The following is a 27252-nucleotide window of genomic DNA, read 5'->3' on the forward strand; positions in this document are numbered from 1 at the left end:
AATGCTTACTTAAACTTAGCCCCAGCCAGTGAGTCAGAACTTTTGCTCATCGAAGTGTGAAAGTTTACCTAGACGGCTGAGCCCCATGTGGTAGAGAGAAAGAGTGAGAGTGAAAGACAACTTGGCGTCCATGCCTGTTCTTGGAGAAGAGTAACACAGCAGCACTGTAAGAGCAACATTCCTGTCCTCCTGTGGGCTGTTCATACAGTACTGACAAGAGAACATGCTGTATTTACTCCGACTAGACACTCATCCTCCAAAATCGCAGCTGTCTGAAAACCTATCCTTTTGAGTGTTGCCATCTGTCGCTCAGCTATGCTTCATTATTAGTGCGGTTATGGGGTTTACATGAATAAACCTATCAAAGGTCTGGACGATTGGCCCAGGATTTCACCTTGTGATTAGACAGAAAAGTAGATTTGTAGTTTTGTTGTCCTCCAACAGTTGCCGTTTTCTCTATTTGAACAACGAAGCATTATGTATCTTCCATTAATATCCTCGATAATTCCAACGAGCCTGTTTGTTTTTTCTCAGTAACTTGTCTGGATACAACGGAAAGGGCTAACCAGCTTTGACACTAAACTGTAGGCAAAAGGAAATCAGATGAGACATATTGGCTAGTTCAGATGAGTGCCTGAATTATTAGACAGTCACAGAAACTGGTCTCTCTTGATTGGTGTGTGTGCAGTTTGAAGCTAAAAGCAAAGTGTTTACCAGCGCAGTCATTAGCTAACCGATTATGACAACGTTCTTGTTCCTGAAGGGTCTTTCATCATGAAGACATAAATGTATAAGCTTGTGGGCTTAGGTAACTGATGTTTTACATATGATTGCTTTAATGCATTTTTCGCAGCTCCCAGGCAACAATTGGTTTAGATATGTCTCAATGCATTATGAAAATCAGCTTTCACAGACATGAAATTTTGTTGAGATAAGTTTTCATTTGCATTTAAACATCATGTGCTGGTTGGAAGCACTGATGTCTGAGACTGAGAGTGTTGTTGGACAGAAACTGTTAAACCAAGTAAGAAAAGCACAGAATAATGCACCCTTCATCCTGTTATGTTCCACTGTACAATCAATCTTTTAGGATCATCCCATTTGTTTGAGCTGTGCAAACAGATGGTCAGAAATATTTTTAACCATGGTGAGCAGGGTGTTTTTAAAGTTTGGATGAAAGCAGTTAAAACTAATCTACTTCTACTTTTTCAATTAAAAAAAAAAAGGCACCTGAACACTAAGTGTGCAAGGTTGGTCGCTTTTAGCCTATCATCCGATGTGCAATTCAGCAGTCTTTCCTACTATAGTGTGCCAAACTGATCCAGTCCAATCAAAAACTGGACCTAAAGTGGCTATTGATAACCCCCTGTCTAACGTGGCATGATAAATGATAGTTAGAGACAGAGATAAATGGCCTTGGCTCAGCACTGAATTGGCAGATCCTAATTCTTCCCACAGAATGTTTTGTATTTGGTGACAATGCCATGATATCCAGCCAAGGTTTCCAGCCAAACAGTCAACATGAGGCCACTGAAAGCGATTTTTTTTTCCACTCAGAATTGTGTATGGAACAACCATAAAAGAGACTTGCTGAAGTGTTTAAAAAACACTTGTAATGTAGGAAATAAAAGTGTCTCATCTCTTTTAAATCTAAGGAGGTTTGCATCCCTAGGCTGTACTTAACTGGGAGCTTGCTTGCTAGGATACATGTGGCCTGCATGTTTACGATGGAGGAAAACTCTGTGGCTGTATAAGGTCAGGGCAAAGTCCCAGAAGGATGATCGATGTTGGGTGTCAGTCTATTTCTTCCTGACAGGAAATGTCTCTCTGCCATCAGACAAGTCAGTTATCTTGTGTCAGTGTTTATTACAGCACAGACAAAACCACAGATCTTAATAGTTTATTGTTTAGAAAATAAAAATGGGTTAAATGATTTCTAAGTGAATAGAGCAGCTCAACATTTGCTTCAATTTGCAGAAATACAAACAAAGCTACTGGTGGTGATTCACATTTTATGGGAAGAGAAAGATGAACTAAGTTCATTTCAGGAATATTCAAAACACATGTCCTGGCTGTAATCACAGCATTATGAAATGCAGAATTTTCATGGAGGCTTCCAAATATTGCCAAGAATTCTCAGCAAAAAATGTTCACGGCGCCAGTACACTTTCCAGTGGAGATGGTACGAAATTGTGCACTGTTATTTCTTTATTTATCCCCACACAGCAAAAGCAGAGGAAAAAATACTGTCGATTCTAATTAACTGTGCAACCTTTTGCCAGAAGATTTGATCTTGCACATCTTGCACTCTGCATACCTAATTACACGACATGGGGTTCAACTTTGTCAGTGTGACAATCTGACAGCATGTTAAACTGTCCTGTATCCATTTAAATCACAGGTTTTATAGAGCTGCATGGAAAATGTGTTTCCCAGATGTAGGAGACACCATCCCCTCTCTGCCCCATCTTCTTCTACCTTCAAGCCAAAAACAAGAACAGTGACACATCTTTGGCACAGAGTTTGCATCCCCCTCCCTGTGCCTAATTTCAAACTAACATTGTCCTGAAACTGCCCAGTTCTTTGCTACGTGCCATTTGATGCTGTTAGAGGCAGATGGGGAACTATTTCCAACCTGTGACAGACTTTGTGTGTCAGAGTAATACCGGAATGGCTATTAGAGCGATGACAGGGCCACAGGCTAGACTGGAATGAGAGAATGGCTAAGACACTGACAGGAAAAATGGAAAAGAGCTGCAAGAAGGCTGCTTGTAATGTACTTTAGTGTGGATGAGTGGGTGGGATGTGGGTGATTGTGGGTGAACAGGAAAAAAAAAGCTTTAGAATAGGACTTAACCTCAGGCTTTGTTTAGTTTACTTTCCCACTGTGGAAATAAGGTACAAATACAGCACAAATCAGGCAACTCAATTTCCTTATATCCAGCGTTTTAACAACCACAGTGCATCTATGTCGTACAAACCTTTTTTTTTTTTATTAAAGTGGTCTTTACTCAAATACTCTTTCAACATATTTGTCCTCCTCCCAGTAAAATAACTTTCCCTTTCATGGTAGAAGTACAGGCTTTATGTGACCAGTGGGAGTGAGGCGGGTTATACCACGAGAAAATCTCATGTCAACACACATCCTCTATTTGAATTGTAAGCTGTTATAGTTCGACTCTTTATGTGGATGGTAAGAGTTAAAAAGACAAATAATCGATACACTCCAGGCTAATTACAGACTTCTGTAAAAAATTTAGTAATGAAGACCGGTTCATCTTTTTGTTCCAAAGGTGTAATGTCAGCTCTTTAGACAGCTAAAGAGCTGACATTCTGGGGCTGAGTGCATTTGAAATTATGTCTTCTTAAAGCCTTTATATGGCCCTGATATGGACTCTTTCATACTTTCAATCCTACTTGGCAATGTAGGATTGTAAATAATTTACAAGGGTTTAGTGGAACATAGCACTTTATATTAAATAGAAGGCAGATTGGCTCTCGACACATGAAAAGCAGGATTACTATTCAAGTGTTCCTATAAAACCATATTAAAGTGTCATTAACTTTTTCTTTTTTTTTTTGGCCTGTCGGAATCACAGAACATCATTTTGCACATTTTGTAATGATCCATAGGCAGCTGGGAATTAATCAGTGTGCCCTCTTCTCGGAATAATCAAGTTTGATTGCCCACACCTAGAGGATCTTTTATTCCTTGGCTCACAATAACAGATTGCAGCCTTTCTGATCAAAGCTTCCTCCACTTGGTTTAACAAAACACAATAGAACAAGTGAAAACTATCAGTGGGTGTAGTCTGCCTCTCTAGCTTTACATGAGGCTATAGTGCTTATTTGTATTTGGTCTAACCCTTCCTGAAACCTCAGACTTCAGCACTCGTGACCACTGGAAATGTCCTGGAGGTTTGTGGGAGTTCCTTTAACCCAAGAAGAACGAAATTATTGAGGCCATGTTTAAAAATATGCTTCTGTTTTTGAATCAAATTAAAACTATCATTGATGTTCCTAATTTGAAATGTAGGGGTTAGACTGCTAAACCAAATTGTTACCAGTTTGTTGACATAGGTCTGAGGTTTACAAGGAACTTGGTTCACACAAGTGGGAGTCTAAATAATCTAAAACAACTTATATACATATTATATGTATAAAGCTCTAAATTCACAACTAGGTCACAGTTTTCTGTTAAAAGTATACTTTCCCAAATCCCTATAATCAGTTGCGGAAATTTCTCTTCTCTCTTTTTTCAGAAAAATTGCTTGTCTTAACTGTTGCAACGGAGGAAACAGACGGCTTCCTCCGCTTTATGCAGTCTGCAAACTATTTCAACTACACTGTGAAGGTAAGAGGGTCTCTTATATTGTAAAATTATGTCAACAAATGGGCAGTATGTCCCAGCAAACAATGCTACCCTCTCTCACACACACCCACACACGCACACATGCAGAGCAGCCAAATGTTTTTTAAAACACTCTTCCCAAGATTGATTAGGCCTGTTAGATGAAACAATGAAGTGCAGCAAGCTGCAAAAATAAAGGCGCACTCTACAGTGTGGGTCCTGAATTTCCCTCTGTGGCAGTAAGCAGCAGCAAAAAAACAAAACAAAACAAAAAAAACATTGTTTTTTTGGCTTGGAGCTCTGAGTTAATGTCCTGCTTGCATTTCCATACTCCTGTGTGATCCTGCTGCACCTGTACACCATCTGCTGCAGACACACTCTTGCAAGCTGCTTTCCTTGCCTTTTTTGGGCCTTTACTCATCATGGTCCATGCGAGAAACCTTAAACACTGCATTAGTAAAAACAGAATAACAACAATCTGATAGTGTGACTGCAACACAGGTGTTACCTCAAGTAAATTGGCTCATGTGGATCATCAGTATGAGACTAACTTTATTCTCATTTATACCAATGGGAATGTGAAGAAGTTTACTCTGGCCGCATTTACACACAGGAGTGAATGAAACGTGCCGTTCTAGTGATCACTGGGTGAAAAGAATCATCCAACAGGATAATATAACTGACCCACTTTCCACAGCACCTTCTTCTGCCCATTTTGAATCAAGTGTAATTTTCTTGATATTAGTGGATAGACTCATGTTACTCTGCTCTAATTTAGCAAAGGTCTTGGAAAAAAAAAAAAAAAAAGTTTTACAGCATTGCAAGGCTGCCTTTTGGGGATTTTGGGGGGTTTTAAGCCAGTTCATGTTGGGCTCTACAATGTGTCCACCTTGTGTTCTGGCTCAGGTGTTGGGAATGGGAGACGCATGGAAGGGCGGTGACGTGGGACGTTCTATCGGTGGAGGGCAGAAAGTCAGACTACTGAAGGAGGCCATGGAGGCTCTGGCTGACCAGGAGGATCTTGTTGTCCTTGTCGTGGATAGGTAGGTTGCTTCAGGCCAATACTCGCTTTCCTTTGTAGTGTGGCTTTCTTAGTAATTCAAATTCAGACAGTAGTTTACCGAGTGAGAGGATTTCCAGCCAACGCCTAAATGCTCGTTCCCAGGACATACTTTAAAATACTTAAATGGAGAGAAGTGATTGTGAATCCACATGTTTTATAATAAAGACAAAAAGATCAAATTGTTTTCATTTTTCTTTTCTGACTTAGAGATGTTCAGCTATTACCCAAAGATCATTTTGATTGCGCTTTGATCTGATTTAGCTTTGATTTGATTTAGCTTTGATTTGAAATATGAAACATTTCCATAACAACAACGGGACACAAACCACCTTCAATTACTGTGTAGATCTATGAATCTGAAATGAAACTCATTTTCACAATCACAGCCTGTAATAATTGCTTTGAAAGCGATTCCTCCTCAGTGAGAGGTGTCTCTGCATGATTATATGGCGCAAAACCGCCCTCCACTCATTTACGCAAAGGTATTATTATAGAGCATCAGCAAATATATGAGGGGAGTAATTCTCACATGCAGGTAGCTGAATTACGAGTTTTCAAGGCCAATGGAAAGTTTCACTGAGTTAATGTGAGTGGTTTAGAATAATAACGGCTTTGAAGGCCATATTTCCTCAAATAGAGCAGATGATGATGATACTTACTGTAGCATGTCACATGAACAACGCTACCCATAATTACTGTGCAAAGTTGTCACACCCTTGAAACAGGTAAATGGAATGTAATCTTTTTTCTGTCTTCTTGTGGAAATGATTGTAGTGTAATAAACTGCATCCACTCTTCACAGGAAATAATAAGCCATTCAAATGTATTTTAAAATCTATAATCCAGCGGGGCCACCTCGGGTGTTTTAGACAGCATCAGCCTCTGGTTCAGTCACAGTCTTACATTTTGTCTGAAATGTTAAATGAAACTGAAATTTATTGAGCCTCTGAGCGTGTGCTAAATTCCCAAAACAAAAATAAAATGAGAGAAAAATTCATGAAGTGATTGAGTAACATATTCCCTCTCACTGGCGCGCAGCTTTTTTTGGATGAGTTTGCTCTTTGATGGGTGTGACAAGGGTTAAAGCAGATACACATCCACGTAAGAGTAGGGCTGGGCAATATGACTTCAAATCAACATCACGATTATTTCAAACTTTTACCTCGATTACGATTAATGAGCGTCTACTTTGGCACTTATTGGTCTCTCTCTCTCTCTCTCTCTCTCTCTCTCTCTCTCTCTCTCTCTCTCTCTCTCTCTCTCTCTCTCTCTCTCTCTCTCTCTTCTCTCTCTCTCTCTCTCTCTCTCTCTCTCTCTCTCTCTCTCTCTCTCTCTCTCTCTCTCTCTCTCTCTCTCTCTCTCTAACCCACTCAAAAGGCGAATGTTTACCAGGCGTAAATGTAACAAAAGTGATGTGTTTTAAAACTAAAACATATTAGTGTGGATGTAGCTTGAGGCTCAGTGTTTGCGCTTGTGTCATCCATATTGTCAGCTTCACTTTGAGTGAATGCAGACTAACATTGATCGGACGGGGCGGAGGCACATGACTGAACACAAGGTAGTATTGCAAGATCAAGTCGATTAGAGGTTCTAAATGTTAGTCTTTAATTTTTCAGTTAATTTCCCAGTCCTTTGTGAGAGAAGATGTTCAATACAGCTTAAAATACAACCCTCGGCTTCTCTCCCATCAGCTATTGATTGAATTCATGTGGTTAACGTTGTTAATTAAATGGGTTTTGGGAACCAGGAGTTAAAACCCACTAAACAGCATTTTAGTCCTGAGTTATCCTCTAAAACCACGGTAAAACCAAATATCATCTGTTACAGAAGCAAAGCAAAGAGAGAGATGATAGAAAACAGATGGGTTCATTCCCAGGTCAGGTTAGTCTTAATATATTTATTTTCATATAATTAACTTTTTCAACACAGTCCAGTATGTTCTCTTATGGATTGCAGGTGCTTTTATACTGGCACAATAACTATGATTGATGAGTTAACAAGGGACAGAGGGTATTCATGTGAACATGTGTCAGCCAGATGTGGATACAGTAGATCGTGCAGGCTTTCTCACCTACATTAGACTTCCTTTCTTCTCATGACATGCCCGACTGAGGAGGTTCAGGCTGGTTTTTCCTAAAACCTTACATAAACTGCTGTGTATATAACATATAAACATTTTTTTTTCAGTTTTTTTTTTTTTTTTTAGATCAGTTGATTTTACTGCAGTACACAGACACAACTAGAGAATCAAAGTCACTCCTGGAAGAGTGCGTTTTATAGCATGAATCAGCTCTTCTACCTTTATGGCTTCACACCTTAAAGTAATAAAATCCCCAGAACCATTAGGATTTTCCAAACACAAAAGTATCTGCCCTTTGAATAAGAACAGGCTTTTAAACAAGTCACCACAAGGCCCATGTAAACAGCTAGGCACTTTTTCCTCTATCTGTCACAGAACTCGACAGGCAATGCTTGCATCAACACAGTTTGTGTGTCTTTGTGTGTTAATGTCTGGCAAAGCTTCTTCTTCTGAATTTACCTTACAATCCAGGAATGTGTCCCTATACAAATGCTCACTCATGAAGAAGGTCCACTGTTTACATTTAGATTTCTATCTGTCTGAAGCAAGTAGAAGCCTGGGTTGTGAGTCAGATGTAAGTTGAAACATACTTGTTTAAGAAAACTGTCAGACTGCCCCTAAAGGATAAAAAAAAACTGATAAGAATCTGTTGCATTTCATTTTCACTCCTCCCTTTTAGCTATGATCTTATCTTTGCCGGGGGACCAGAGGAGATTCTCAGGAAGTTCCAGCAAGCCAATCACAAAGTGCTCTTCGCTGCAGAGGGACTGATATGGCCAGATAAGCGACTAGCTGACAAGTACCCATCAGTACGCAGCGGCAAGCGCTACCTCAACTCCGGAGGTGGGTTCCAAAAATTCAAAGTATGATCGAAATGCTCAATGATCAGGCGACGAAAAAGTAGATGTTAAAGTGTCACCCAAGACATGCTGCTGCATCTTTTTAATCTGGTCTATCTCTAACTCTACCCTGACCCCAATGTTTCACCTTAACCAAAGCTATGTGCAGCTTTAACCTGAAGAATAAATATATACCACACACTCATTGGTAGAGGATAAATAATTACACTTCAGTGTGATGGTTATCTGTGTGGGACAATGTGAAAAAGTATAATTTTAAAATCTGTGAACCACTAAATGGTTGCCATTGTATTTTTATTATGTGTATAGCAATTTTATGTTGGGGTAGATTACTGTTTAAACTTGTTGTAAACCCATAGCCTCCATGGGTGTGGAGGGGTTTATACATTCTACCATCAGCTGTCAAACTTTGAAGACTTGCAGGCTTAGAAAGAATTCGGGGGGCTAAACACCGGCACAACCCTAAGTGTTATTGGTTTAGAAAGTTGTGGAGTGACTTCAAGGAATAGCAACAAACCGGTGTTAGCTTTTACATATGAAACCACCAGACTTTTATTATTATCTCTTAAATGGAAGTATATTTTCCCTGTAAACTTCCTATCTGAGGTATTTCCTGTCCAAGCGGAGGTGACAAAGGTCCATTCATCTGAATGTTAACTGCAAACTTTTTTCAGTCCCTTTCACTCTAGATTTTCTTTTTTTTGTGATCACCCTCCTCTTCCTATATCTATAAGGATTTAAAAGTTTACTCTGGATTTTACAGGGGGCCAGAGCAGAGAAGTAACTATGGGAGAAATACGATGTCTTTTCCTCTCAGTACACATCCAGCAGCATTCTGGATCAGCTGGAGAGTCTTTGGAGATTTCTTGCGGTTGCCTGATAATAAGGAATAGCAATAATCCAGCCAAGATGGGAAAACACATGGACTAGTTTTTCTGCATCTTTTTGAGACAGGATTTTTGGAATGTTACATAGATCATCAGTGCACAAAAGACGCAGAATGAGAGAAAAACAAGTAGTGAATGTGCAGATGCTTCAACGAAGGAGCAGTAACAAAATGTTCTTAAATGGGCCAGCTGCATCCTGCCCCTTCTTCAAGACACTGAATTACTGCTTTCCCTGTGGTCATCAGCCCGGTCTGACCTCCCATATTGGAGCCGTGCTGTCTCACAGACTGATCAGAGACTGTTTTTAGCATTCACTGTCATTGACATGACATGTGGATTTGTCTTGGCCCCCCGAATGTGCCACAGTTTGTATAAAATTGTAGCTTTTGTTTGTGTTCCTACGGATACCGCCCAAGTGACCATCCAGGGAATGTTTTATGGCATCTGGACACACACTACAGTGTCACAGAGCGTAGAGTGTTTTGGAGATGGAACCAAGATACAGAAGGGTTGTGTTTTTGTGTGACTGTGTGTGTTTATTTAGGAGGACCAAGCTAATAATGACTGGAACTACAGAGCAGTGCAAAACAGTGACTTTTTCCAGACAGACTGGGACAAAAAGGCATACACTTCCCAGTGTTTTCCAGGATCTGCTGTTTTTTAAGCCAACATTTTGTGGACCAGCTCCTGACAACATGAATTGCATCAAATCTTGTGATTTCTTTTTAACTTTTTTTGCCCCTGCTATTTAGATTATGTCATGTCTATCCATTGAGTTGTTTACAGTGTCTGTGGCTTTTTTTTTTTTTTTTAATGATGGGATGCAAAATGGCGCATTGACCCGCAACATAGCCAAACCCTGCAATCTGTTACTGTGGTCAGTGACCTTAGAGAAGGAAAAAGAGGAGACAGGGTAAAACTACAGTAGAGGTTGCCATGTGAATGTACATTTAGAGACGGTGTCAGATAGTAGTACACACTGTTCCAGAGGCTCGGATAGTAGTGAGTTGTGAGACAGTTATAACATATAAATTACAACTTTCGTACTGCCCATTTTTACACTTTCTATCTGCAGACTGCGGGAAGAGAAAGTCCCCGCCCATTTCTTGTGTGCTCGGGATTATTGCCAAAAATCACTCTTTGTATAAGGCGTTCAGGCTTCCTAGAGTGAACTCTTTAAACCGTGGAGCCAGCACATGCAGTCTAATTGTCACCAACGGCCTGCCAGTTGTATATGACCTTGTAAACGTCTCTCAACCTATACTTTAGAGCTGCATATGTGTTTCACACACTGTTTATTATTGGCAGGTATAATCGGCTACGCCCCGTACATAAACAGAATAGTTTCACAGTGGAACCTCCATGACAATGATGATGACCAGCTCTTCTACACCAAAATATACGTGGATCCTTTACAAAGAGTAAGTATCTTGTGTCAACACCAACACTTAGTCTGAAAATATATCCCTTGAAAACATACTGTATCTTAGAAGGCTTACCAGTTATCTCTGTTTTCATGTCTTTCAGCAAACTCTCAATATGACTTTGGACCACAAGTGCCAGATTTTCCAGAACCTGAACGGGGCAGTTGGTGAGAAATCGCAGCAAATGAATTTCATAATTCAATTTCCTGCTAACATGTATATCATTTGTCAGATATTTTAAACTCTGTTACCTAAAACCCCAGTTTTATGAAAAATTAAAACCGGGTTATTAAATAACTTATGCTGCGCTGACTTAAACCAACCGTGTTTTGTACCCACACTCTTGTGAAAGTTTGCATATCTTCTTGTAGTCTTGGCAACTTACCCTGCAAATTAGAAAAATTCACAGCTCTTGCCCATGTGGTAAGTCGATTTCCTAACCTGGCCTTAAATGTCTCGTGTTCCTCTTTTTGGCAGACGAAGTGCTTCTCAAGTTTGGAACAGACCGAGTGAGAGTTAGAAACACAGTGTACGACTCTCTGCCAGTGGTTGTCCATGGCAACGGAAACACCAAAGTGAGTAAGAAATGATGCCCTCTGGCACACCAAATATAGTCTACTTATGGCACAGCATAGATACTTTTAAGTTAATCATCCTCCTCTACGACACTAGCTTCGGGTTGAATTATTAAACCCATCTTTCCCATTTGCTAATGAGTTTCTGTTGGCCTGTGCCTTTTAACATTCATCACCAAAGATTGCATTTCAGTGCATAAATTCCCACACATTCGGGAAATATACATAGTGTTCATGTGATACTTTCCAGACCCGGTCCATAAAAGCCAGCTCATTATTTTGTGGAGAAGAGAGCTCTGGCCAAAACTAGGTTATAATGCTTAAGTACATTTTCTCTTTTCCATTTCTGTGCATTAGAGTGACATAGAACAATAAAGCTAAAAACCAGGACGTCCGTACAATACCATCATCATTCTTTGTTTTTTTTTCCGGTCTTAACCCTTCCCCTAACTCTTCACGCGTCTTGCTCCACCACCAGCCGCCTGTCTTTGGGCTTCCTTGGTAATGAACCAAACCCACCATACTGTTGAGTCATTCTTCCCAGAGGCTTCAACAGCTGGAGGAGAAACTCTAAATGGTAGATCACAGAATCCATTTCCTAGCAGTGGTTTCTACCACTCGAGCTGCCTAGTTGGATCTCTGACCATTAGCTCATTATTATTTTCCAGTCTGCATGCCAGGTTCAATCTGGTGACGAACACATGATGACTATGTTAATGTCTGTGATAAGAGATGTGTAAACAGTAGCACACTTGAAATTGCATGTTCCCAGAAAATGCGTAACGTTCCTGCACACTAAATACAGAGCAGCTATGGTTTTGATTACTATATGTTGAAATTTATGAAGACAACTACAAAGAAAAGGAATAATTACACTAGATTGTCAAGTCTCAATTTCAGTAGAGGTGACTTTTATAACCCTGTGGTCTTTAGTCTGACTTAGTGATAAGTGACTCTGCCAGGTCATCCCACGTCCTCAAAGTAAATCTATGTAGGACTTTCCAAAGACATCAGGAAAATGTTTTAAGTGAGCTCTACTGAGACATAGAAAAGCTTTTGCTTATGCTGATATTAATCTTCTGTATCCAGTCATTCACCTGCTCCGAATTCTTTCCTTCACAGATGTACTTGAACTACTTAGCCAACTATGTCCCCAATGCATGGAACTACGAACATGGATGTAGCCACTGTGATGACGATGTTGTGGACTTGTCTCAGTTAAAAGTAAGTTTTTCCAATTAAGTCATTTCACTTCTATTTGCTGTCCTCTTTAGTCCATTTTTAAATTCCTGCTGTGGAAAGTTTGTCTTTCGCCTCCTCCCTGTGGACAAAGGAAAGGATGAAACATAGCCTGGTCTTCCTAGTATAAGCCATCCATCTTTCAGTGACTGTCTAGACCATAGGAGTGGAGCCTATATAGCCTTATTTCAACAGATATGCAGGACTGTTGGTGCTGCACACACTCCCTTTCCAAGAATAATAGGTAATGTGCCCGCTGGTCCTTTTGGACCCTTTTAAAAAGAGCATAAGTGCCAGGGAAACTCCTTGGGGAAGAGGAAGCACTGCACTGCTGTGGTGCAGGATATGGCTTCTGGGGTTTTCAGAAGGGCTCATTTAAAGGGGTGTCACTGTCAACCAGCCTTGCTTTTAGTGGGCTTCTCAGTATGGGTTTTATCCACAATAGTAAGTTATAGTGGTTACGCTGAAAATTTGTCACAGAGTTCAGCCAAGACCGGCGACATATAGACAGCGGGAATGACAGGCATGAAGAAATGTCTCTGGCTGTGTGGTTGCTTCTGTCAGAATTCTCTTTGTGGGCAGAGTACTGAAGCATTCACAATACCCAAGTCTATATATTCTATAATCCTTGTTTTTATCTACTTTGTTTCTGCAAATTAATTTGGTACAAATCTGTTCAAAAATGTGACAAAATGTGTCCTCGTAATTAAATAACATCAGTGTTTTCACAGTGCACAAACAGCACAGCATCTATCACAGAATATAACACTGAGGCGTGCATCCTTAAAGATTTACTGTACTCCCAGAGGCTCCATGAATAAATGTGCTTCAATAGTTTAACTGGAGCTGATTCAATACAAACCCAGCTACATGAAAGGCGGCTCTGTGGAAGCTGCTCTCGGTGACGCTCCATAATGGTTGCAGAAAAGCACTGCTTCTCAATAATAGGCAAGTTAGTGAGAGTATATCGTTCCACTGTGTCAGTCTGTGTTTGGGACAGAGACTTCTAGATCAGGTCATGTGGATACACTGGTCATACTGCCCTTTCTTGTGAGGTAAACCCAGATCACTGGCAGTACTGCTCGGTTCTTTGTGTGCTTTGGTTTTAGGATTGAGCTTAGGCCCTGCAAAGACACTAGAGCCAATACTGTGCCAGCCAAACCACCTTGCTGCCTACTGTAGATTTGTCTTTTGTGGTTGAATGAAAGTCGAGGTGTCGCTTCTGTCTGATTTAATAGATGCTTTGCTTATTTAGTTTAGCCTTTCACTGCTCTTTGTGCCACTCCTTTCCCTTTGCGCCTGTACACTGTCCCTTCTCTGACAATTTAAGCTCCAACTGGCTGGATGCATGAGTTCCCCTTCGTGTGTCTGAAACACAGTCATTGTGGGACTTGCAAATTAGACGGTTCGGCTCGGAACCCTTTTGATCCCTGGCCCAGACCTTTGCCATGAACTGGTCAAGAGGATCAGGAGTCCAGACTGAGCTGTGTGGGCTGGAGCTGTGTGTCATGGGAAAATGTTTCCTCCTCTCTTCTGTGTCTCTTGCTTAATTTCTCTCTGTCTTCTTTGCCTCAACATCTTGTACATGGGCTTCCCACTGCCAAGAGTTACACGTTGCAATCAGGGTTAGAACTTAGAATTCCCGTAAAGTAGTATTTTTTAATGTGCTTATCTAATGGGAGTTTTTTAGATGAATAACATCAGCTGTCCTGTCTGTACCACGTATTTTTCCACAGATCACACAAATTATAAATGTAAACAATTGAACTCTGCAGAGAATACTAAGGGTCACGTCAGTTAAATACAATCAAATAAGTGTTTTTAAAGTGAAGACAGAGTTGTCATGGACACCATCTGTAGCAACTTTACTGTTTACATCTGACTTGAAATGTCAAAATCATCAGTGATTTATGTTAAACACTGTTTGAAATAGTACTGATTTGTCTCTCCTCTAATCTAAACAGGACTTTCCAAATGTGTGGGTTGGAGTGTTCATTGAGCAGCCAACTCCATTTCTTCCAGAATTCTTCCAGCGGCTGCTGACCCTGGATTATCCAAAGGATAAACTCAAACTTTTTGTCCACAATAATGTGAGTGTACACAGCTGCAGCTGCAGCTACATCACTATCATACATGACTCTTTATATGTGGCTCCTAATCCATTAACACTGGCTCCCTCCTCAGGAGGTTTACCACGAGAAGCACATCCAGAAGTTCTGGGAAGAGAACAGGAATGTGTTCAAAAGTTTCAAGGTTGTGGGACCAGAAGAAAATTTGAGCCAAGGGGAGGCCAGGAACATGGGCATGTATGTGTTCCTCTAAGTCTATCATCTCTCAGAATCAGTGGTTTGAAAAGCAAGACTCATGAAACCATATTATGGTACTGTTGGCCCAGATTAATCTTAGCTGTGTGGAAAAGTTGCCAGCTAAATTACTTTTTAAGCTGTAAATGCTGCTTTCATGATTTCTATTTAAGAAAGCAGTCATCTTATGTTGCAGAACACAGCACAGATATTAAACAGTGGCAATGTATCATTTCCTAGGTGTTCATTTCAAACTAATTACTTTATCTGTGCATGTACTGCAGTGTGGTTGGAATACTGTCAGCTCAATAATTTACTCTCCAGACTCTTGATAATATCTTCTCCCTTGGCTGGACGGTAGAGACATGTGGATGTGATTTACTACATGGCAGCCCCACAGGTGCAGTTTACTCCTACTTGGACCTTCCTGTCCTTGTTCAGTGTTGAGTAACAGTGTGTTGTCACAGTGAAAATTCAGCCTATGATGCCTCATCACAGAGATTCTATCAAAAGCAGAGCATGCCTAAAAGCATTGGTCAGGACATCCCTATAATGAAGAAGTCTAAGGTTTATTAGCAGTCTCTAATCTTCCAAAAATCACATTATCCACCGGAGGCTTAAAGATAGTCTGACTCTGCAATTGAAAATGACATCTTATACTTATGGAGCTGATAAATTTCAAATTGTGACTGTGATTGCTTCCAAGTATTTCATTGACTGTATTCGGCTCTGGATTGAATAATAACTGCTTTCTCTGCCATGCCTGTGTTTTCAATTTCATTAGGGATCTTTGCCGTAAGGATGCCACATGTGACTACTACTTCAGCATAGAATCAGACGTCATGCTCACCAACAGACAGACACTGAAGCTCCTCATTGAGCAGAACAGGTAATCACACTGGTAACTGGAATAGAAGCATTACGGGAACCCACTCAACGAACCTCCTTGATAGCTGTTGTGATCGTTGAACCGTTCAATTTATCCCTCGAGTGGCAAAACCACAGGAACATTACAGCCGAGTGAATGAAAGTTTAAAAATAAGCCGCTCTGGCTTCCTGTTTTCGCCTGGCCACATGGAAACAGTGAAAGTCTGTTGCACTAACCCCGAAATGCCACTTTGCATTATACAAAAAACAAACATGCAAACCCCTTTTTAACCGTCTGCAGCTCATGATTGTGAAGAAAGCTTCCCATAAACTAGATGTCATTGTGGCTGTGGCCTGGTATCGTGACCTGTTGGAGGCTAGGGCATGCAAAGCAAAAGCCTCTCTAGGATATTTAAAGACGGCATGAGAATTCTCTAGTGGCACAGAAGCTGTGAGAGGAAAATGCCAATCTCTCTTTACCAAGACAATTTAGCATTAGTATACTGTAGAGCATCCATCTCCATCTGTATCAGCTGACACTGAATTATGCCTCAAATTGAAAAAAAATCCTTTCATTGTGGTTTGGGTTAGTAGCACTAAAAGAACAACAGTGGAAAAAATCCTGTGTTATTGTATTTCGTGCAAATTCAAAGAAAAAGACCAAAAAAGAGCCTGCTGCAGCAAGTCTTTGTACCATTTCAATCCAGTCCAGCATGATGCATGAAACTGGTTTGCATTACGTACTTCTTACTTCTACGATCTTTTACTGACTTGGCGATGATCATATCTTTCCAGTAAGAGGCTGATCTCCTCGATGCAGCACGCTGGTTTTACCACTAAGGGATCCAGTGCATTAGGTGGCCGCCTGTCTGTGAGATGTCACTGAGTTTTATCTGCTTTGACAGAATTACCATCTCTCCACTGTCTCCTGCTTCTCTACAGAAAAATAATTGGTCCCCTTGTCACTCGTCACGGCAAGCTGTGGTCCAACTTCTGGGGAGCCTTGAGCCTGGATGGTTATTACGCTCGCTCTGAGGATTATGTCGACATTGTGCAGAGAAAACGCGTGTAAGTCACAAGTGCAATAAAGACACACACAGCTTTGCATTTTTATGGTTCGTACACCTGCATGCGAGTATTGGATCTCTCTGTGTTTATGGCTGTAAATAACTCTTGTCCTACTGTGCTGAAACAGCTGATAGCTTTGTTTCACCTGAAACAAGACACATAAGATGCCTTCATTATGAGCTATGTCCTAGGATGCACACATGAAGAGTCATTTAAGCCACAATCAGACCTGAGCAGTGATACAACACCGAGCATCAAAGCCTGAGGCGTCGCTGCCTGACTCACTTTTTATGTGTTTAAAAATAAGTAGAAATGGCACCCACAAGGCGCAGAGGAACAAACATTCACCCACCACAGTGGAAACTGGTTTAATCACCCGTGAACCTGCAGGGAGGGAAAACAGCGGAGGGATCAGGTCCTTGTCGCTGCACTAGCAACTCCTACAGTACTGGTTAGTTAGTGTGCCTGTGTGGAGGAGGTTGGGATCCGGGAACAGTGTCAATCTCCAGGCTGACAGTGGGAGTTAGCAGTGACAGAGAGTGAAGTGTGATGGAACTATTCATCTCAAATTGGGAGAAAAAAACGGTTTCACTTCAGTGAATAAAACAAAAATCTTTACAAATTGGTTTCTCTATATTTGTAACCCAATAGACAAAACAGTTTGAATGAATAACACTGACATGCTGCTTTATTTTACCATGTAGCTCTCTAACACGCTCCCTAACACCTCATACAATATACCTGTAGTCATGGATGGCATGAATATCACAATGAAAAATGTCCCCTGGCATCCCAAGAATGCAAATTTGAACAGTTACAGCAAAATGAACACTTCTTTTCTCTGTGTCTTGTTGTTTCTAGGGGTGTGTGGAACATTCCTTACATGGCACATGTATACCTTGTCAAGGGCAATGTCTTGAGGAATGAAATGAAAGAGAGGAACTACTTTGTTCTGGAGAAACTGGACCCAGATATGGCTTTGTGTAGAAATGCAAGAGAACTGGTAAGAAGGCCCCAGCCTCAGTCTTTCAGAGGGATTCATGTTGTAAACTAATGTGAATACGCTGTAGGCTATTTCAGTTATGTAGTCCTTAAAATATGAATGTTATTTTATTCATTCAAAACATGTCTAAATAAGGATGTAACCACTTTCAGGGATGTTTAGAAAATGAAAGTCTGTAGGTGCATAGAGAAAAGATTTGGCACTGCTAGTTTAAAAATGCAATGAATCTTAACCCTGACAAAAGTCAACAGCTCAACGGAAACCACAGATGAAAGCTTGGCAAGTATACTTGGTTTGAAATGTCTTTGTCTGTCATCAAGGCATGATTCTTCTTCTATGTACGGTTGCTCTATGGTGTGTTCAGGTTCCTTGCTCCACTTATATCCCATCACCCATCACATTCTCTTGCCCTCATTGTCATATGACCACAGACAGTGCAACCGGTTGCAATGCCTGGCTGGCTAGCTGACAAAAGTTGCCTTGTCTGTTATGTGTTTTTCTTTTTCCACCTTTAAACTCTTCAAATGGTTATCCAGCTAATGCCTGATGTCACTGACTGACATGCCACATGTGCTCAGCTCTAGACAACTAACCATGCTTGATCCAAACTCGGTCTACGCTGTTGGATTGCTTGGCCTTTCCCCCCGCCCCCACGTGCATCCCACCTATGTTAACCCACAAAAACATCAGCTTCAGAGGGAATCTTGCTCCTTTTTCATGCAGGCGAATTTCCCCTCCTCCTGAGTTGCTATGTATGTGACATATATATTTCAACTGCCACCCTGTCTCTTCCTCTGAAACACTGATTCATGTTATCCTATTTACATAATGCTTCTCCTTCATTTTAGACCAGTCACAGAGAAAAAGACTCCCCTTCTCCGGAATCATTCCATATGCTCAGGCCCCCAAAGGTTTCCATTTGTTTTAATTACTCTGCTTTGTGAAACATCCATTTCCAATGGGTTAGCACTGAGAGGCCACTGCAAGCTATGGCTCATTACATAGGCAGACACTTTTTCACATGCAAAAGACGTGTACTTAATTTGATTGAGGATTTCTTGGCCATGCTGAGTTTAATTCTGTAAATTTGCAAATTTTTAAATACAGTTTCCTACATTGTGTTCTCCATTGGAAATCATATGAACATTATCAGGTTTTATTTCAGATTGGGCAGTTCCATATTTACAGAAAGTGTTAATTAATATTGATATTAATATTGAGTAGCTGTCTATGTCCTTTCATAAGAAATCCAGATGACTGGCAGCTCTTTGGAAATTGATGTTGACTTTTTGCTTGTGATGAGTTTAGGTAAACGCGGATTTGTCTAAGCTAGAGAGAGAAAGACCAGTGCTCTGTCCTGTTTTTATAATGGCTTCCGAGAGGAGATCAAGGAGGAGAAAAGAGGACTGGAGTCAGTCCACATGCAAGTCCCCTGTCCTGATGCTTTGCCCCGAACAGCCAAACCTCACAGCAAACACATGTAACGAGCTGCTCCCTCTAAACACACTCACTGATCTCAGACTAGGCTCCAAAAATAATTTGTTTCACCCGTGTAAACCTTCTGCTCTAAATCACAGCTTTCACAAGCAATTTGGAAACTTAAGCTGGGAGCTTTTAAAACCATCCTGAATTCATCAGTTTTTTTGTCATTTCCAAAGCCTAGTCTGATAGTGAGTCCAAATCCTCCCCTACACAGCCCCCCCCCCCCCCCCCCCCCCCCCCCGTCGCCCCTCCATGCTTCACCGTAGAGGGAATATCATTCCTGGATTTGCTTTGTCCCAAGCTACCCAGCACCCGTCTGTTCCTGTTCTCCCACTCCTCTCACCTCACTGTCCCACCCTCTCCTGTTCCCAACCCATCAACACCCCTGCAGCCCCCCACCCACAACCCATAAATAATCTTAGATTATTTATTTGGCACCTCTGTCTAAGTTAAACAGAATGGATTTCAGTGTGTTAAAACGCACTTAAATCAGACTTTATTGAAATCTTCGAGCAAATGAAGCTTTTTGGTAGGTTTTGTTCTGGTTTTATGTCGGTGCTAACCATTTATGACTGTCATATACATTTGCCATAATAGTAACCTAAAATGTGTCTATAATGTAGATCTGCATGTATTTTGGTTATGTAGATATGATCTGTTGTAAATTACTAACTAACTTCTGTGAAGCTGACTGAACTTTTTTCTCTTTGCTGCAGGGAATCTTCATGTACTTAACAAACCGTCACGACTTTGGGAGGCTCATTTCCACAGCCAATTATAACATTTCTCATTACAACAATGACTTGTGGCAGATATTTGAAAACCCTGTGGTAAGTCATGAGCTCCCATTATTCTTCAACCACAAAAAAGAAAAGGCTTTTTTTTTTCTGAATAGCTGAGATAAACAGCAGCCACCTGTAAAAGGTCATTAGCCATAATGGATGGATTACAGATGTGAGATGATTTTGAAATAATGACTTCAGTGTGATAAGGTTCCTGTCTGATAAGGCTTTGTGATTTACAACTGTATTCAACACGCTGCGACGTGCCCTGTGGGAGAGGGGATTAGCTCTGTGAGGTATGCAGGTCAGCAAAAAGTCCCAAAAAAAAAAAAGGCCACTAATCCGAAATTCTTTCTCTGTGCAGGACTGGAAAGAGAAGTACATCCACCAAAACTACACTCGAATTTTCACTGAGAACCGCATGGAAGAGGTTTGTATTTTTGTGTGTGTATCTGCATGTGTTCAGGATGTAGAGAGACAGGGAAGAAGAATGACATAATGTCGCGCAGAAATACAACATCTGCTTTCAACATCCAGTATCTGGGTAGAACATTACAGTAACTGCAGCTCCAGGTGACGGTGTATGACTCAGGTTTATTAGTCAGATGTCTCTTTGTGTGTGTGCATTGCAGCCGTGCCCAGATGTTTTCTGGTTCCCAGTGTTCTCAGAGAAGGCCTGTGATGAAATAGTCGAGGAGATGGAGCACTACGGTTCATGGTCTGGAGGCAAACATGAGGTCAGTACTGTTAGCTCAGGTTCCCTGAACACAGATCTGTAGTCAGCACCCTGCAGGCACACATGCCCTTATTTCTTTCTGCAGTTATGTTCACACATCTTTGCAAGGGCAGGAAATGTGTGAAGGCTAATATTCAAGCTGAAAATAATTAGCTTCTTCCGATTAATCAATCAATTGTTTTGTTTCTAAAATGTCAAAGCACACCTTTAGCTCTGATGACGGAGCTAAAGATCTTCTCTTCCAATCGCTAACATCAGCATGAACAATGCTAACATGCCGACATTTCGTAGATATAATGTTAACCATGCTCACCATTTTAGTTCATGGCATAAGCATGCTAACATTTGCTAACACCACAAGCAGAGCTAAAAGATCTAAAGGGATCAGTTAATAAACCTGCAAATCTTCTCAAATGTTTTGCTCATTTTCAATTTTGTCTCAATTGCCTAATTACTGTAGCACTAAATAACAACTATCAAAAAGTTTGTGGCAATTTCGTTTGTTTCTCCATTACACATCAATTCCAACAATGTGCGCACAGTGGGAGACACCAGTGCTCATTTTCTAACATTCAGAAGACATTTCCTGTAATTTATTTATAAAACTTTCACTACTTTTAAATTGCCTGAGTTTGATACTTATGGTAAGGTTGGTTGAAAGTTTTGTTGCATTTGTGTTGTAATTAATCACACCCAGACACCATTAGGAAATAGTGGAAGTACCGAAATAAATAATGCCTTGTAAACTTTATTGTAACAGCCATGTCTTTAAGATGGTTTGGGGAGCTGTTACCTTCAAGATAGCTTTCACACCCTTGTGTGAGGCAGATGTAGTGTAGCCATTTTTTTTTTTTTTTTACATTTTTATTTTATGTGTTTATAAGGACACACACAGACACACAACTGGTGTTTGTATGCACATGTTTAATATTATTACCATCAGGTAATAATATTAAGGTCTGGCATTAAAATATAATGAAACAAAACATTATGATATTGTGTTTTGTGTGTATGGTGTTTAATTCATGTGGCCTGCTTTATGTAGTTTGAAATTGTTAATTAATGTGCCTAAACTTTGCCTGGGAGACTAGACATGTACAGATCCTTTGACCAACTCTGTTTGGGAATCGCTGAGTGGGATGGGTCATTAACCCTGATGCAGGAAGACAACAGTACAGCCTGCGGTTTTGAGGACACACACACGCACACACAGACACGTCATCATCATCATCATCATCATCATCACTTTGAAAACCGCACTCTCACACACACTGAGGATGGAGGGTAATTTGTTCCGTCGTTAATCACACTGCAATGTGCTTTATTTTCTCTCCTTTTTTCTCAGGACAAGAGGATTGCCGGAGGCTATGAGACCGTGCCGACGGACGACATTCATATGAAGCAAATCGGGTTTGATAAAGAGTGGCTACACTTCATCCGAGAGTTCATATCACCCGTCACGTTGAAAGTTTTCTCTGGCTACTACACAAAGGTTAGAGTGACTTCATGGAGAAATAACGGAAAGATAAACAGTGAATCCCCCCACCTCTATTTGCCCAAAAGCTGAAACAGCAGAAACAGTTAGATCTCCTCTTGAGACCTGTTTTTACATGTATTTGACATTCTTTGTTGAAAAGTGATTTCAAGCAGGTTTTGAAAAGATACACTGACTGTCAGCTAACTTGATATATTCCTGTCCTCTCAATACAGGGTTACGCTTTAATGAACTTCGTGGTGAAGTACACGCCTGAGAGGCAAGCGTACCTGAGACCCCACCATGACTCCTCCACCTTCACCATCAACATCGCCCTCAATAACAAAGACACAGATTTTCAGGTACGGAGGAGGAAGAGGTGTTATGGGGAATGAGTCATACTGATAACGGATTGGCATGTCAGCTAGATATCATCAAACTTGATTTAATCTCAACTCCTCCACTTACACCATCTTCCTCCTTAATATTCTTGTTAACCCTGTGACTTATTCCACAATTATTCATCCAATTTAAATCTCCAACCACCGTCTGTTATCTCCTCTTTTAGGGTGGGGGCTGCCGTTTCCATAGGTATAATTGCTCCATAGAGTCACCGAGGAAAGGCTGGACCTTCATGCACCCAGGACGACTGACTCATCTCCACGAAGGCCTGCCCACCACCAATGGCACCCGCTACATCGCAGTGTCTTTCATTGATCCTTGAACTACCTGAGTAGACTGCAAATTAGTCTTTTGACCTTGCTTTGCTTTTTTTTTCCATCATGTTTGTTTAGTTTTGTCATTTGACGTTTTGGGCCCCATTTTTTTTTTTTTTTTTTTTTTTCTGATGCAGTTCTGTTTTTTAAAGCAAGTGCTTTAAAAGATTAACCAATTGCATTAAAAAAATCTCTGTCAAACAGAGTGTAGAGTGGAAAGGGAAGTGATAAAATCAATTCACACTTAAGATACACATATTGGATTAAAGAAAAAATGCTAGCAGGGTACAGGGCTTCCATTCACATTCAAACCGTTTATATTTAGATTGAAAACCAAACTCCGAGCAGGAGCTGTTGGTACTGTAGGCCGTCATGATTTACACAATACTTGATTTACAATTGTCATGGTAACGTCATTGACACACACTGGTGGCTTTGCTAGCAGTTAGCTGTACCATGCTAGTGTGCAGATAGCTGTTGTGTATCTATTTGTGTTTCAGGTAAAATGTCATTTATACTGTACAAAAAAAAAAAAAAAAAAACTCATTGCTTCAATAATTACTACTGGTGCTCACCATGTTCTGCCTTCTTAATCAATTATTTGGTGGGGTGTAATTTAAGGTGTTTTTCCACCCTAAAGACAATCATTAGTTTGAGTCATTTGGGATTTTAATTCAAGTTTGATTTCTGCCCAGTGAAAAAAAAAAAAAAAAATCTATTTTTGTAATTTTGCACACCAGAAAAACAAGACAGCAGAATTCAGTATGAATTCTGTTTGAATGAAGTTCAATATTCTGTTTTACTTGAAAGGCTTTCTTTTTTCTTTTTTCTTTCTTTCTTTCTTTTTTTTTTTTTTTTGGAAATTGGCAACGTTCATTTGCTTTCCTGAAAACATTTTCTGCAATATTTTCTCTGAGAGATCTGTGTGAATAGATTTTGGGACTAAGCAAATTAAGTTGTTTAACTTATTGTTGAAATTTAATAAAAGTCTTTATTAAAAAATAATATGAAGGTATTCCTTTTTGTTTTTACTTTTTACTCTGATTATTATCTGCATTATTAAAACATCAGTGATTTAGTAGGCTATTTAAAGCAAAAACTAGTCCTTCTCCCTTTTTCTGTAACTTAAGATAATTCAAAATCAAGAAATTCCTCTGTGCAGAATTTGGCAGAAGCAAAGCCATGTCTGGAAGAGATCACTAGCCACTGGAGAAAGACTTCCATTGTTTCATCACTGTTATCAGTTCATCTACCACATCTGTCAAGCTGTTCTCCACTGAACACTTCACATGTAGAAACAGTCAGGCCCGGTCTGGACTGGAGCAGCGCTCTGCTGGAAGAGTAAGGACCGGAGTGCTTTGGGCGTGGTGATGTACATCAGTGCAAATGTAGTTCAGTTTACCTTAGGGGCTGAGTGTAAACATCTACATGTAACAGTATGAAAGTGCAGATGGAGGTTGTAAGATTGATGACGGAATGGAGGGGGAGAGTGTGGAAGGTGGAATCTACAGAATACTTGTCATCCTGTAGAGAGGAGGGTCAGTGCTCATTGACTTAGATTTGATTACTATTTTAATCAGCCAGTTGGATTGAGTAATCTCACTAAACCTGATCAACTTTTGAGAACTAGAAACAGATATACAAGAGAACTGTGATTTCATTTTTAGCAGTTACAAGCCTCTCCGTGTGTACCATCTAGAAAACTAAATACAATATTGATGTTAGATCACTCCTTCACTTACTTACATCATCTGGAGTCTCACCTCCCTATCAAAACTCATTATTTTTTAGCACCCACAGCTCTGGGGTCCTGCAGGGTTGACTCCCTGACTAGGCACACGATTCTGCTTCTCCCTGTGAAGCCTGGATGAAGGCTGAATGTCTGAGACGCTGAGCAGAGGGGCAGAGAAGGAGGAGATTTAGGTCAGCATGGGGGAAAGGCTCTGTGCTGCTGAAAGAGCCCTTTGTGGCCATCGTTTCCCCTGGTCTGCCCCGTGTCCAGGCCCTCTGAAAGGTGACATTGATCCCAGCCAGGCGTGGAGGAAAAAGCTGCATTCCAAGCAGGTTCTCGCAGGAATGACTTTATCAAAAGACAGAAACGGAGGAAAACGTTTGATTTATTTCTAAAGTTTAGATGAAGAATGAAGCAAAGTGAATATTGGGAATGCAAGTGCAGGTTGTTGTAGAGCCTTTCCCTCAACTCTGGAGTGCATGTTTTTACAGGCAAAGCTGAAAACACCAGGAGGCCACACACTCCCTGTTTAACCCAGTGAATACTCATGCTTAGGGGTCAATGGCTCTAACGATGGGAAACGCGATACTATACCAGAGTATTTTCAAGTGTGCCACAAACTGCAGGGTGCCCAGTAACAGACAGTGATTTAGCCATTATGGCGGCATACATACTGGTCCTGACTAAACAAAGGATTTAAATTAAGTCTTTGCAATGATCCAAGAATGCAAGTGCCTGAGGCCAGTCCGTGTGTGGGGGTACACTGACTGGTGTGCATGGTTTAGAGGAAGACAATCATGCTGTGTGGTGGGAATGAGCAGTTTCAAGCCTATATTGTGTGCCACTCATGAGCCATTTTCCTATTTATTTTTAGTCACATATTTACCACTTGGGGCTATGAATCAAAGTCTTATTACAGTACACGAGTACCAGCTTTTATGACCTGGTAGGTGCCACAGAAAATTTGGAAAATCTTTTTTTTTTTTTGCAGACTTTACAACTAGTCTTGAAAGTAGACCCTGTCCTCATTCGTTCCAACTGAAGACATACGTGCGACAATGCACCTCAGTGATGGGGTTTTAATCAATTTTAGACGACATCGGAGGTCTACAGCTAACCAGGGATGTTAATGGCATCAATTTATTTTTTGGTATTGGTATTTTCATTGTTCTTGTTGATAGTAAACATATAGAATATCACCAGCTTCACCCTTTAAGTCATTTTTCTTGTTCTTGTGGAATAGTTTTGAAGCAGATACTGTGGGTTAAATAAATAACCGTCTCACTTGAAATCTAGCTAAACAAGTTTGCAACGCAACTTGTTCATCCAGAAGCCATCGTATGATGTACTATGTGTGTGTGATATATACAATGTCCCACACAGTCAACTTCATATAAATTTCTCAAATTGTGTTTAGAGAAGAGGAGGGTAGGGGTGGGAGGCATCCGAGTTCAGGCACAGTGCAATTGTGAGTCATATTACTGGAAAAGTACTGGGATACAACCAGAATACAGTGAGGAAATGTTCAATACAGCTGTGCACAGATGGATTTGAGTGTGAGTGTGTATGTGTGTGTGTGTTTGTGTGTGTTAGTGGATTAGTTGGTGTTCATTATTGATACATGTGTGTGCAGTTCATAGGAAATTACATTATTAAATTTCACATTTCATATATATGGGAACAAAGCGTGTGTGTGTGTGTGTGTGTGTGTGTGTGTGTGTCTGTCTGAGAGAGATACATTGAATAAAAGAATGTTTGAAAGTTTAAAACAAGACCCCCTCTGTGTAATTTGCTACTTGGTAGCGTGACACCTCTGCTAAACGACCCCCATTTTCAACATTCTTTGAAAAACAGGAATGCTGAGATATGAGGCCGGCTGTTGTTTTGATACTTGTTCATTAAGCGTACATTCACCAAACCAAAGGAAAGTGAGACTGAAATCAAAATGCATGAAACAAAAACGTGTTCAGGGCAGCTGCTTGCATAGTGTCAGTAAGTTCAATCATTATTACAGGCTAATAAAGATAAAATACTCGTTCTTTATGTTGATGCCCACTTGCATATAGGGAACTTTTTTGGTGCCAGTTTATCATCTTTACAATAATGCAAGGCAAACAAAGATGCTTACATACCCTATATATTTACGGAACTTATTTTTAGCTTATATTGTTCAAATATAAAAGTTAATCATCTCTCAGATTTTAGTGGCATCAAATTAACATTTAGAGTTCACTTTCTTTATTAAAACCTGTATATTCTCATTACAGCCTGTTTGCCCTATATACACTGAAGAGAAGAAGCCTTTAATTCTTCGATTTTCACAACTTAAAACCACTGACAGTGGCAGCTCAAAAACATTGTAAAAGTTTCTGAGTAAACTTTATTGGGCTGTTAAAAAAAATAGACTGTGAGAATTCATGTGTGTAAAGTCACTGCTCACTTTTATGTTGGGAAACTTTCATATTAGGCTAATACCGGTGATTAAAAATGATTAAGACATGTCAGGTAAAACCTGAGATATCAAATGATCCTTATTGTGTAATTCAACCAAAATAGTACTTCTTATTTCAAGGCTGCCATCATGCCTATCTCCCAGGTAAGTAATCAAAT

General features: G+C 40.3%; 1 protein-coding gene across 2 annotated transcripts in view; it reads left to right on the forward strand.

Moving 5' to 3' along the window:
- The window catches only part of plod2 (procollagen-lysine, 2-oxoglutarate 5-dioxygenase 2), a 31390-nt gene extending 7475 nt beyond the window's left edge, over window positions 1-23915 (forward strand). The window contains exons 2-20 of one of the 2 annotated variants that reach the window (XM_056364557.1): window positions 4263-4354; window positions 5258-5394; window positions 8174-8337; window positions 10550-10662; window positions 10769-10832; window positions 11143-11240; window positions 12363-12464; window positions 14444-14569; window positions 14664-14785; window positions 15567-15671; window positions 16592-16717; window positions 17579-17720; window positions 18569-18631; window positions 19919-20032; window positions 20349-20414; window positions 20617-20721; window positions 22066-22212; window positions 22431-22556; window positions 22763-23915. In XM_056364557.1, coding sequence (XP_056220532.1) covers window positions 4263-4354; window positions 5258-5394; window positions 8174-8337; window positions 10550-10662; window positions 10769-10832; window positions 11143-11240; window positions 12363-12464; window positions 14444-14569; window positions 14664-14785; window positions 15567-15671; window positions 16592-16717; window positions 17579-17720; window positions 18569-18631; window positions 19919-20032; window positions 20349-20414; window positions 20617-20721; window positions 22066-22212; window positions 22431-22556; window positions 22763-22918 — 2168 coding nt within the window. In that variant the 3' untranslated portion in view covers window positions 22919-23915. The remainder of the gene's footprint in view (window positions 1-4262; window positions 4355-5257; window positions 5395-8173; window positions 8338-10549; window positions 10663-10768; window positions 10833-11142; window positions 11241-12362; window positions 12465-14443; window positions 14570-14663; window positions 14786-15566; window positions 15672-16591; window positions 16718-17578; window positions 17721-18568; window positions 18632-19918; window positions 20033-20348; window positions 20415-20616; window positions 20722-22065; window positions 22213-22430; window positions 22557-22762) is intronic. The other variant, XM_056364559.1, reaches the window with a different exon arrangement.
- The last annotated feature ends 3337 nt before the right edge of the window (window positions 23916-27252 follow it).

The sequence above is a fragment of the Seriola aureovittata genome, chromosome 20, assembly GCF_021018895.1.
Source record: "Seriola aureovittata isolate HTS-2021-v1 ecotype China chromosome 20, ASM2101889v1, whole genome shotgun sequence".
In the NCBI taxonomy this organism is placed as follows: Eukaryota; Metazoa; Chordata; class Actinopteri; order Carangiformes; family Carangidae; genus Seriola; species Seriola aureovittata.